This window comes from Fragaria vesca, linkage group LG7 (genome assembly GCF_000184155.1).
Source record: "Fragaria vesca subsp. vesca linkage group LG7, FraVesHawaii_1.0, whole genome shotgun sequence".
Taxonomy (NCBI): domain Eukaryota; kingdom Viridiplantae; phylum Streptophyta; class Magnoliopsida; order Rosales; family Rosaceae; genus Fragaria; species Fragaria vesca.
Window position 1 is genome coordinate 13,178,494 of NC_020497.1, and position 13,384 is coordinate 13,191,877.

General features: G+C 42.2%; 3 protein-coding genes across 3 annotated transcripts; 1 reads left to right on the plus strand and 2 right to left on the minus strand.

The window, feature by feature from the left end:
- Positions 1-1,964, minus strand: LOC101301818. Its single transcript, XM_004307199.1, has one exon. The coding sequence runs from the start codon at positions 1,500-1,502 to the stop codon at positions 432-434; it is 1,071 nt and encodes a 356-aa protein (XP_004307247.1). The 5' UTR covers positions 1,503-1,964; the 3' UTR covers positions 1-431.
- A 3,421-nt stretch (positions 1,965-5,385) lies between these two features.
- On the minus strand, positions 5,386-7,892 carry LOC101314899. The gene is made up of 3 exons (XM_004308649.1): positions 7,519-7,892; positions 7,143-7,341; positions 5,386-5,721 (listed from the first exon to the last, which is right to left on the minus strand). Exons 1-3 carry the CDS (start codon positions 7,890-7,892, stop codon positions 5,386-5,388), a joined length of 909 nt encoding a protein of 302 aa, XP_004308697.1.
- A 3,034-nt stretch (positions 7,893-10,926) lies between these two features.
- On the plus strand, positions 10,927-13,320 carry LOC101315190 (pentatricopeptide repeat-containing protein At2g27610-like). The gene is made up of 2 exons (XM_004308650.1): positions 10,927-12,452; positions 12,537-13,320. The coding sequence occupies exons 1-2, from the start codon at positions 10,927-10,929 to the stop codon at positions 13,318-13,320; spliced, it is 2,310 nt and encodes a 769-aa protein (XP_004308698.1).
- The last annotated feature ends 64 nt before the right edge of the window (positions 13,321-13,384 follow it).

The window sequence follows — 13,384 nt, forward strand, 5'->3', positions numbered from 1 at the left end:
CTTCCATATACCAATAGTTCTAATGCAAAAGAAGAAACAAATCAGGACAAGGAACTTCAAGATCAAACGTCTAAAGTTACTATGCATTAAACTGAGATACGAACAGAACAACTATTCTACATAATTTTCAGTACTACACGATACTACAAAGATTAAGCTACAATCATCCAAAAGGGCTAAAGTGACCACATTCTCCTATCACATAAAAAGTGGTGTGAAAGCGAGTTAAACACAAACTTACAAACTAGCAGACTCACATATCTCTTGATCATTAAGACCGAATCACATCTGCTGCTATGACAGGAAGCTCACCCAACCTTGAGACACCGGCACAAGACCTCCCCAAAACTCTTGAAATTCAGCAAACACAACACAAACCCATTGGGGGAAAACTCTTTCATCCGATCACCAACACGACCCCATCACATCATCTACACCTCAGGAGACGGCATTCTCTTGGCCTTCTTCTTCTTCTTCTCCGAAACAGCCTTTGCAAAAGCATCCACAATCCGCTGCTGTGACTCCAATATCATCTCGGTCCTCTTCATCTCCATCTCCATCCGCATAGTCTCAATCTCCCTGGCCATCTCAATCTTCGTCTGCTCCGTCCTCACAAACCCATCTCCCAACACCTTAATCGCCGACACCATCTCTGCCACAGGGTCCCTCTCCCTCTCCCTCTTCCCCAACCCCCCACCACCTCTCCCCCCTACATTATTATTGCACTCCCTCATCACCTTAGCAGTAGCATAGCTCGTCCCCGGGTGCGAATTCATCCCAAACTTCTGATCCATCTTCGGATAAACCTTATTCCCAGGCTGAGCTATACTAACCCCAGTCGGAATCCGAATCCGAAACCCACCATTCCCACCACCAACACTGCTCCCTCCACCACTCCCACCAATCCCAACTCCATTCCTATACATCTTACTCATACTCTTCATATTCGAACCGTATCTCAGCTCCTCATACAGCTCCTGGTCCTGATCCTCCTCCTCATCGTTCTCCTCATCCTCGCCGTCGTCAACGGGACTATCCGAGTTCTCGTTCTTCATCGCCGCCGGGCCTTTCTCCATGGCGTCCATGCGCTTGAAGTGGACCCAGGAGGAGGTGAATCTGGCCAAGGGCATGGACCTAGCGCGCTGGATCTCGGTGCGGTAGCGCTTGCGGAGCTTCTCCATCTTGTGGCGGCACTGGACGGCGGTCTTGGCGGGGGAGGCGGCGGGGCAGCGGCGGGAGACGGCGTCGGCGACGTCCTGCCAGTGCGTGGCCTTGAGGTTGCCGCGGCGGAGGGAGTACCACTTGTCGCGGTAGGAGTCGATGAGGGCGACGGTCTCGTCGTGGGACCAGCACGGCGGGGGGAGGCGGCGGGAGGTGGAGGGCGGCGGCGGGGCGGAGGAGGAGGAGGGAGGGGCGGGGAGGGCGAGGGGGACGGCGTGAGGGGGGTCGGAGAGGAGGAGAGGAGAGCCGTCGTGGGGAGAGGAGGGAGGAGAGGAGGCCATGGCTGAGATGATATCAATTTGGGGATTTAGGGATTGGAGGAGTTTAAGAGGGAGGGGTGCGTAGGATAAGAGGAGGGCGGCGTAGGATAAGGGGGGTGGGGTGGTTTGGTGGGCAAGGGTGGGTGGAGGAGTGTGCGGCTGATTTAGAGATCTAAGAGCGGTGGATGTGGGGGAGGATAGGGTACGGGGAGGTCCACCAATGGGTGGAGGGGCGTGAAAGGCACCGCCCAGGGAGGGGGGTGGGTGGTTATGAGGTGGTTAGGGTGGTGATTGGGCATGGTGGTAAGTGGGCTTAGGTTGGGTTTGTTTGGGTTTTTGGGTTAAACAAGGGAGGAGACAGGAGGTGGTGGGCGTGGCGGTACTAACACAAAGAGAGTGGGAGAGAGGGAAGTGCTTTGAGTTTTGGTTTGTTTTGTTTTGTAGCTTTGTGTGGGTGTGTGGGTGTGTGTGTGTTAATGGGAGATGTGAAAGAGTTTTCACTTCCAGAAGATGAATGGAGGGAGAGTGTGGGTTAAGAACTTATGAAGTTATGATCACATGTGCGGGGGGACAGTGGTGGAACCTTCATTATGAGTTTCCACTTCAGTAAGGTAATCGGAGAAGAAATATACAACTTCATCGTTTTGTTTTTTGTTTTTTTTGTTTTTATCAAGTAAATAACTTAAATGTTACCATTAGTTTTCCGAGTCAAATTTACAACATTGCATTTATTAAAAGGAGATTACATTGTTTTGTTTTTTTATTCTTTAAAAAAAAATTCTTTTTTATTTTTCGGCAAAATGTATACAATAATTGACATTAAATTGATTTCGCGTGGATCTAAAACCCCAATTTCTCAATTTCTTTTTGGGGCTAAATACCTGTGATCTCTACATACAAAATGAAATAAAGCAAATATACATAGTGAAGTGGAAGAAGAAGCAATAGCGTTAAGAGCAGCAAAGGGAAGTGTATTTCTCAAGGTTTTAGGGGAAGCACTTTGATGCCTGAGGCCAGTGTAGGATCAACCATGAAATTTGCTTCTCTAGGAACATACTTAATTGAAGCTGATATCGTCAAGTGATTTACGAAAAGAAGGGTATCATAGATTAAGGTCTTAAGGTTCGGAGGCATAGAGCATCTCTTGGTAATGCAGTTGATAACGAACTTAGAATCTCATTTAACACAAACTACATGTGTACGTTCATTAATCAAAGCATGAAAGAAACCATCAGAAGGGGAAAAATTATGCTATACTGATATGCATGCTATGCGTATCAGTCTTTGTAGGTAAAACTTCCAAAACTAACCACCCCTGCTACACATGCTTCCCCCTCCTTTAGTTGTATGTATAGCACATACTGATACGTACAACAGACAAATCCGAGGGAGGGCACTGCATTCAACAACAGGAACTTAAGAGTACCCCACATATTTAAAACCAGCAAAAACAAGACCTCCCTACTAATCTCTTATAGCAAACCCAACTACAACAAACTTATTGTTGAAAACGGAATTTAATGTGACTTTTTCATGGGGGAAGGATGCTGCATAATCACTTCATTAATTAGTTATGTGATCCGAGGAAGAAGTAATCGAGCTAGGGTTCATTGCACCAGCGTCCTGGACTGCCCCAACCTCTCCCACGCCCTCTGAAGTAGTCTACGTTGTCACCTCCGACCCTAAAATCAACAGCCTCATATCGTAATCACCCCTGCTGTGACTGAATAGGCCGCACTCCGAGCATATCCCGTGACACTTTGCATACTAGAGCTCCATCTCCACTGACACTATTGCCGAGAAGTTAAAGGTGCGACGAGACAGGATGTAGCGCCGCACATCATGAACCAGAAAAGACCTTTTGGACCTTCTCTTTCCTTGCCAAAGCAATAGGATCGGCGTGCACGAGCTCACCTAGCACAAGTTCCGATGATATTCGTATCATCAACATAAACTGCAAATCCAAAACTTATTCTTTTTATGGACACGCATGGGCACAAATCATCGTTCTTGTATCACTTCTCAATCAAGTAATCGCCTAAACGAGTATACCACATTCGTTCGGATTGTTTCGATCCATATAGTGAACGCCTCAATCTGATGGCTTAAGCACTCCGTGGTTTAGAGTCACTTGAGTTGGGCAATGAAATGTCGTTGAGCACTTTCATATATATCTCTGTATCAAGATCCCCATAGAGATATGCAGTAACTATATGCATAAGCTGCAATTTAATTTGGCAAATGGGCGGGTTAGGCGGTTAGTAGGCAGGCCATAGCGGGTTAGCGGGTTCAGCCCGTTGGGTTCGCGGGTTACCCGTTAGAACCCGCTAAAGAGTTTTTCCCTTTTTTTTGGCCTTTATTTATTAATTTTTTTATTTTTAATATTTCTTCTTTTAATGAAAATCCAATGTTTTTTTTCTTTTTCCTTAAAATCTGTTTATTTACCTCTTAAAATACGATTAAATATTTTTGTTTGTTAATTAATTAATCCTTAGCAGGCCTTGGTGAGTTAGATGGGTTCCAACGTGCAACCCGTTTCTACCCGCTAACTGGTGGGTTGTTAACGAGTTGACAACCCATTAACACGTTATGTAATTGAACGGTTAACGAAGGGGTTTTTAGCGAGCGGTTAGCCGGTAGCGGGCTGAATTGCCATGTTGAGATATAATGCTGCATATTCAGTTTTTCGAACACTACTAAACTGACTAAGTAGCGGAAAGTAATGACGTCCATAACGGAGAATACGTCTCCTCATAATCAATACCAGGGCGTTGCGAGAATCCTTGCTCCACAAGTCTAGCCTTATATCATCTGACTTCATTCTTCTCATTACGCTTCCGAACAAAGACCCATTTAAGTCCAACAGGCTTAACATTTGGTGGGCATAGCACAACTGGACCAAAAACTTGCCTTTTTGATAGGGAGTCTAGTTATGCATGTATTGCATCTTTCCATTTCGGTCAATCTGCTTTACGTTGACATTTTGCAACAGGGCGAGGTTCTATTTCATCGTCGTCAATGATCTCCTGAGCAACGGAATAAGCAAAAGCATCATCAACAATCATGGAAGACCTATCCATAAGAACGCACGCACTTTTTTAATTCAACGAGATTTCTTTGTTCTCTGACATCAACAATGATTTTGAGGTGTCCCCTAGAGGTTTTAATATCGATTCATGGACATAGCTATAGTCAGAGACAATCTCATGTGATGGATTCATAATATTGATGATGAGCGGATCATTTTGTGCCTTGATGTCTTAACTTTTTGGTGGCAAGACATCAATTGAACCTTTCTTTGGTCTCTCCCTCTTCAATTTCTGGTGGGAGCTGAGGCCGTAGCCACCCCTCCACTATGGGCATCGAGTACGCCGGCGATGTCGGCGGTGCCTAGCCCGGGTGTGGCATTAACTTGCCCAGTTTTTGGGACTTCCAACCTAGCTTGCAGGAACGTTTATAGCAGGTATAATTGATCTCGTCACTTTCGCAATATCTGTAAATGAGTCAGACATCAAATCTGCAACTTTCTGAAGATTGAGAATTCTTTGCACTTCAATATCGCTCGGAGATGTGCGAGAATCATAATGAGACATAGTGGGGACAGACCACGACAATTCTTGTCGTTCAACGGGAATATTACCGCTCATTTCTCCCCTAATGAGGGGAAGTATGTCTCATCAAAGTGACAATCTGCAAATCTTGCAGCAAAGAGATCTCCTGTCAAAGGTTCTAAATAGCGAAAAATCATTGGTGCTTTAAAACCAACATATATACCCAATCATATTTGAGGACCCATTTTAGTATGCAGTGGAGGCGTAATAGGCATATAGACCGCGCAACCAAATATGTGTAAATATGAAATGTCAGGCTCATATCCAATGACCAACTGGGACACACTAAATGGTTAGTTGACGGTGGGTCTGAAACGAATAAGTACAACTGCATGTAAAATTGCATGATCACATGCAAATACGGGTAGATTGGTGCGCATCCCCAATGCCTGAGCCACAAGCTGTAACCGCTTGGTTGTTGCTTCAGCAAGATTGTTCTGTGAATGAACATGGGGAACGAGATGTTCAACATCAATCCCAATAGATAAGAAATAATCATCAAAAGATTTTGATGTAAACTCTCCTGCATTGTCCAATCGAATAGACTTGATCAGATGATCAGGGTGGTGTGCCTTGAGTTTCATAATTTGAGCTAGGAGTTTAGCAAATGCAGCAAGGCACAAAATGATCTGTTCATCATCAATACTGTGAATCCATCACATGAGATTGTCTCTGACTATAGCTATGTTCATGAATCGATATTGAAACCTCTAGGGGACTCCTCAAAATCAATGTTGATGTCAGAGAACAAAGAAATCTCGTTAAATTACACAAGTGTGCGCGTTCTTATGGATAGGTCTTCCATGATGGTTGATGATGTTTTTGCTTATTTTGTCACTCAGGACATCATTGACAACGATGCAATAGAACCTCGCCCAGTTGCAGAATGTCAACGTAGAGCAGATTGTCATAAATGGAAATATGCAATCCAGGCAGAACTAGATTCCTTATCGAAAAGGCAAGTCCTTTGTCCGGTTGTGCCATGCCCACCAAATGTTAAGTTTGTTGGACATAAATGATCTTTGTTTTTGTTTTCTAGGGTTACGGTTTTCTTTTGGCTATAAACTCAGGGTTAGAACAATGGGCTGATGATGTGTTGTAGGAGACAAAATATAACCATAAAAACGGTCTACTCATTCATTGATAGAAATACATATTTATAGGCATTACGTAGAGTCTCTTGAAGGATCTTGAACATCTATCAATACTGTAATCTATTCTAATAAAGAAACGATTAGGTTAAGACACAGAATGACAGGAAAGTAATACTTTTATTTGAACATCTTTTAGCGTATATGCAATTCCCGTTTGCAATAGTATGATCACAAAAATCAAGCATTGTCGGTAATTCTAAGATAATAAACTTCATGACTAGTGAATAATCTCCTTGACATGAACATAAACTAACTTGGAGGGCCTAGAGGAGTTAATGATGATCGAGTCTGCTAAAGATTATGTAACAACCTGATGGAATCCACACATGTTGTCGTTGAAGGCTTTTCTCAATGTAGCGCCTCAAATACATGAGCGCAAGAGATTTTAATCTCAGCATCTATGCTTGTTAGCCTTGGGTCAATAGTTGTGGTGGATCTCTTTCCAATGAAAGTTCCACGTCGACAACTCATCTATAACATTCCTTACGAATCCATGGTGTCAAAATTTTGGACAAATAGGTTGGAAGCCAACTGAAAAAAAAGAATATTAGGATGTTTAAATCCAAGATTAGTATTGATATACAACTACTAATTATGAGCATTAAAGTCAAGACCAGGATACATTATGGTCACTTAATTTAATGCTTTGTTGTGAAAATACTTTTATTATCAACAATAGTTTGTCCTTTGAATTGATACCACACAATGTGTATAACTCCTGGATTAATACCACACAATTCGTATAACGCCAAGATTGATACAACACAACCCGGACCCACGAACGTCCTTAGTTTCGGGATTTTCAGAAGACAAGAAGAATGGTGTAGGAGAAGGGAGAATATAATCCCCCTAGTTTTTGAATCGCAATAACTTGAAATTTTTACCTTTGAACATACCTTACAAATCTTCAAATCTTTGATCGATCGAAAAAGCAGGAAAAATTGGATCGGAGATGTGATCGGCGACGACCGAAGTGCGACGGAGGAGCCGAGGGGACCTGGGGCTTTTTCAAAAAGAAGAAAAATCGGGACAGTGGATTTTGAAGGTGGTGGAGCTATCAGCTCAAGAGCTGTTGATAACATGTTATAGAGTAAACTATAGAGACAATGAGAGATAGCAAATAGAATAGAGAACTGTGTAACTTAATTATTATTATTTTTAACTTCTGTCTCAGCAAATGCATCAACACAAAATATAAAAGTAAAACTAATGTAAGGAAATAATTACAACTCTCTAAGTTTTTCTATTTAAACATTTCAGATATTTCAGCACATCCCAAACGTGCTCTCGCCACTGTATGTCATATAAAGAAAACCATCTTCATCCTTACGTTTCTCATAAATTGAAGACATTAAAGCAGCTGTTGGTGGCAAAATATCCTTAACGAAAACAAAAATTGCCTGGTCAGGATCAAGCTTGATCTTTTTCCGGATCACAAAGACTAAATGCCCAACAGTAATATCGGCAGGCACCAGGTATTTGTTCTTCTCAATATCAGGCACATCACTTTTGTTCGCCTTTTCAACAATCACTGGTACTCTATCAGGATGATGCTCTCTAATGCGAGCAGCTTCTGCTTCCCTTTTCTCGAAAGGGACTTCCGACTTGTAAGACTTGTTGACAACGTTTCTGCTAAAACCCAACATCGCGAGGAGGAGAGAATTATGATTCAATTGTGTATTTTATTTATTGATACGAGCCCTTTATATAAGGAAATACATAACACCTTTTAAGTGTTGTACAAATAAACATAATCCTATAGAATCTTAGTGTAACCTATCACTACATGGAATTGAAATTCCTTCTTTGACTAGCATTAGATCAAGACACACACATGATGAATATTCTAGAACAAATTTCGAAATTACAAATTGTTCCGGCCGTCAAACCTTAAATTACCCAAAAAAATGTCCCCTAATCGATCAGTCTGCCGGAGACAACCATATTCACATCAAAGAATCGAAAACGATAGTAATCCAACAACAACAATTTCGGAATGCCGATGCCTTCCTCCGTTCATATCCATCTCTGCCATGAACCACCATGCATGACAGAACCATTAACAGTGTAAGAAGCTTTGTAGTCATTGAGAAAATAAATTGGTATATGGAAAGGGACCGAGTGGAGGTCCTGATATGAAGCTGGCTTCAAATACATGCAAGGGAGGATGACGAACAGGAAGGTGCGTCTCGCACTACAGACTTCGTATCATCATTTTCTACTTTCGTTGTTTTTCTTGTTCTCGGATACTAGAAAGACTGGTACAGGACTTGGCTACACAGAAAAAAAAACACGCAGCAACAATATCAATCTATCTTAGTTGTTGGATAGTCTTGAAGGCAATGATTTCTTTACTATGGCTACCGTAGAGAACCCTTTAGAGCATGGATGGCTACCGTAGAGAACCCTTTAGAGCATGGATATTATATTTAGCATTGTGTGTTGGGCACATCTATTTGTGGAAACCAGGCTAGGAGCATTCAGCAAGAAAATAAAAGAAATGAATAAACTCAGTACTTGTCCACCAAGCTACATAACATGTTGCCGTCCTTCGTTGAATTTCAACCATTTCCATAGAATTCAAAAGGGTACATACAATACTACAATAAACAGTCTATATAAACGAAGCATTAATTCATGCATGCACTAAACACTTCTATACTACTAGTTCCTAGCTAGCTCGACCTTTGAGAAATGGTTCTAATCTGGGTGATAGTTGCATTGCTTGCACTTGTTTACCTGCAACCCTGGACATGGAGAAGCAACAAGAAGTTGCCTCCTGGTCCGAGAGGGTTTCCCATTTTCGGAAGCCTCAACTTGCTAGCAGGGAAGTTCCCCCACAAGGATCTGCATCAACTGGCCTGAAAGTACGGTGACATCATGCACATCGGGTTAGGCCTTGTGCCTTTCATTGTCATCTCTTCCCCTCGAGCAGCCGAGCTGTTCCTCAAAACCCACGACCTTGTGTTTGCGAGCAGGCCGCCTCACCAAAATGCAAAGCATATTGCTTATGACCAAAGGAACTTGACTTTTGGTGAGTAATGAGTATGGATCTTACTGGCGTGACATGCGCAAGATGTGCACTCTTGAGTTACTTAGCAACCACAAAATCAACTCCTTCAAGTCAGTGAGGAAAGAAGAGGTCACCCTCATGGTGGATTCTATTCGACAGTCTGCAGCCAAGGGACAACGTGTTTCAGTTGATCTTAGCTCCAAGGTGTCGTCGCTTAGCGCAGACATGACTTGCAGGATGGTGTTTGGGAAGAAATACATGGATGATAAATTTAGTGAGAGGGGTTTCAAGTCTATGATTCTAGAAGGCTTGCAATTAGGAGCTGCCCCTAACTTGGGAGATTACATTCCTTGGATTGCTCCACTTGATCTCCAAGGATTCACTAAAAGAATGAAGGCTGTTCACAAGGTCTTTGACGACAGCTTTTTGGATAAGATTGTTGAGGAGCATCTCCAATCTAGAGATCGTGAAGAAAGAACAAAGGACTTTGTTGTTATCATGCTAGCGTTCATACCGGTGTTGGCAGACACATTTGGGTGGGACTATGACCCTTCCATATCGCCAATGTTGGAATAATTATGTGCTCTGAAAGTCTACCCGAAAACTCGATGGGATTGATGGAAGTGGTTGGGAGTCAAAGCCCCCATAAAATGAAAAACCTCGTGCTTCTTCATTGTGATGAAGCAAACTATTGCCATTGGAATGACCAACACCTCTCCCATTTTCCCGACCAGCACCGGAGGGCTTTGATTGAGTACCTTTTGATCTGCAAGTGTTAGGATCTTTAAACATTCCTGTGAAGTCCGTCCACAAAGTTATTAGTTGTATCCTCTTGCAGTGGTTGTACTGGAAATCTCCTTGCCCTAATGGACATACGCCTGATAGCATCAATAGTTTCATCAACAGGAAACACAGTTATATGCTTAGCTTTCATCACAGCAAATATAATATGTGACAACTAGGAATTCCGTCTGACTCAAACAACTGGCATGTGCAACTGAGTATTGATTTGTCATTCTTGTTCTGGTATGTAACATTCCACTTCCTTTCTGGCTTGGCGTTCTGTGTGAGTGTGACAACTGTGCATCCCAATTCTGGATAATTCGATTGCTCCTCAATAAAAAAAACCTTGATTCAAAGCCAATCTGATCCTGAAGCAACAAGAAAATGTCATGTACGTGTAAATTTCTTTCCAAGCTGCTCTTGCGATAGAACATTGAGTGAGGTATTTGAGGCTTAGAAAGGCTTAAAAATTTCTGTACAAACCTGAGATTTCTTTACTTTGGTCATCTTATGATCTGTTTCATTTTCATTTTTCTTAATGATGCGTTTACAGTTTGGTTATTCTTTTCCTCTTTACTGATGTTCTCTATATTAGTTTTGAGTTTTATTGTTTAGTCTTTCTTTGTACATGCATCCACACATTCTGATTCTTTTTATTCCTGCTGTGAATATAATTCGCTGACTTTTCATTTTGGTTTGGAATAGGGAGGGGTTTAGAGGGAAGAAACGTTCCAAGAAAATATTGGACGCTGCTGTAAGTGAATCTCATTTCACAGATAAATATGCTCAGTTTTTCCTAATATTTTCTTATGATAGCAGAGGTGGTAGGCATTGGGAATTTACCACCTTATATTATAATTATGAACAAACTACACTCAAAGGTTATGACATTTCACCACAAAGCTTATCAATTGGAGCGAAGAGTGTCGACCCATCTCATCCATAGCCAGTCTCAGTTGGAATCCAATTTATTACTCAAGCAGTTATCTATTTCGGGTCAAATAGATGATGCCCGCCAAGTGTTCGATGAAATGCCGAGCAGAGATGAGTTCAGTTGGAATACAATGATAGCTGCTTATGCCAATTCCGGAAGAGTAGCTGAAGCTAGACAAGTGTTTGATGCCGCCCCAAGTAAGACTGCTGTTACTTGGTCCACACTGATATCTGGGTACTGTCGAAGCGAATGTCCAAGTGAAGCTTTCCGATTGTTTTGGCATATGCAGCTTGAGGGAGAAAGGCCGAGTCTTTACACATTGGGGAGTTTGTTGAGGTTGTGTTCCAAGTTGGGTTTTCTCCAAAGAGGTGAAATGGTGCATGGTTACATGGTTAAAACACGGTTTGACAGTAATGTTGATGTTGTTACTGGTTTGCTTGACATGTATGCAAAATGCAAGCGCATTTTTGAAGCCGAGTGTCTATTTGAGAGCTTGAGGGATAGGAGAAATCATGTGGTGTGGACTGTTATGCTTACAGGGTACTCTCAGAATGGGGATGGCTTCAAGGCAATGGAGTTTTTTTGTGACATGCGAGCGCAAGGGGTTGAATCCAATCAGTTCACATTCCCTAGTGTATTGACTGCTTCTGCATCAGTTTTAGCTCTTAGTTTTGGGGCTCAGGTGCACGGATGCATTGTACACAGTGGTTTTGGGCCTAATGTGTTTGTTCAAAGTGCATTAGTTGATGTGTACGTGAAATGCGGAGATCATGTCAGTGCAAGAAAGGTGCTAAGAAGCATGGAGGTTGACGATGTTGTTTCTTGGAACTCGATGATTGTTGGGTGTGTAAGGCAGGGGTTTATTAGAGAAGCTTTGTCTTTGTTTAGAGAACTGCGTTCAAGAGAAATGAGGATTGATGATTATACATATCCATCTGTTCTGAACTCATTTGCTGCGCTGAAGGAGGCTAAAAACGCAGTGGCTGTTCATTGTCTGATAGTTAAGACTGGATTTGATGTTTATCAACTTGTGGGCAATGCGCTTGTTGATATGTATGCTAAACTGGGAAATATAGAATCTGCAGTTGAGATGTTTAGGCATATGCCAGACAAAGATGTTATCTCTTGGACCTCCCTGGTCGCAGGTTATGTGCAGAATGGCTCTCATGAAAAAGCACTTAAATTATTCTGTGAGATGAGGGATGCAGAGATCTATCCTGACCAATTTGTCATTGCCAGCATTTTGAGTGCCTGTGCAGAACTGACACTTCTGGAGTTTGGCCAACAAATTCATGCAAACTATATCAAGTCTGGCCTTCAAGCATCGTTATCAGTAGATAATTCCTTTGTAACAATGTATGCAAAATGTGGGTGTCTAGAAGAGGCTCATAGAGTTTTTGATTCTATGCAAGTTCAAAATGTGATTACTTGGACAGCTTTAATAGTTGGTTATGCCCAGAATGGTAGAGGAAAGGAGTCTCTGGAGTTCTATGATCAAATGCTTGCAACTGGCACCAAACCGGACTTCATTACTTTTATTGGCTTGTTATTTGCTTGTAGCCATGCTGGTCTTCTAGAAAAAGGTCAGTACTACTTTGACTCGATGAACAGGGTTTACGGAATAAAACCAGGTCCTGAGCACTATGCGTGTATGATTGACCTCTTGGGGCGCTCAGGGAAACTTAACGAGGCTGAGGCATTAGTTGATCAAATGGCTGTAGAACCAGATGGAACTGTATGGAAAGCACTACTAGCTGCATGTAGAGTTCATGGGAAAATAGAGCTGGGAGAGAGGGCAGCGGAGAACCTATTTATATTGGAGCCCAAGAATGCTGTGCCTTATGTTCAGTTATCTAATATGTATTCCGCAGCTGGTAGATGGGAAGATGCAGCAAGAATCAGAAGACTGATGAAATCGAAGGGAATTCTTAAGGAACCTGGATGTAGTTGGATTGAGATGAATGGCCAAGTTCATACATTTATGTCCGAAGACAGAGGCCATTCATGGACTACTGAAGTATATTTTAAAATTGACGAGATCATGATGTTCATCAAGGAAGCTGGATACGTGCCAGATATGAATTTTGCACTTCATGACATGGATAAAGAGGGGAAGGAGCTTGGCCTAGCATATCACAGTGAGAAGTTGGCTGTTGCTTTTGGTCTTCTCACCACATCACCAGGGGCACCAATTCGAATCTTTAAGAATCTCCGGGTTTGTGGAGACTGTCATAATGCAATGAAATACATATCACAGGTTTATTTTCGGCATATTATATTGAGGGATTCAAATTGTTTTCATCATTTCAAAGAAGGGAAGTGTTCCTGTGATGACTACTGGTAGGAAGTTCATCTAGTAACCGTTTATCGTTGTTGGTGGGGAATCAATTGGCTGGTTTGTGGTTGCA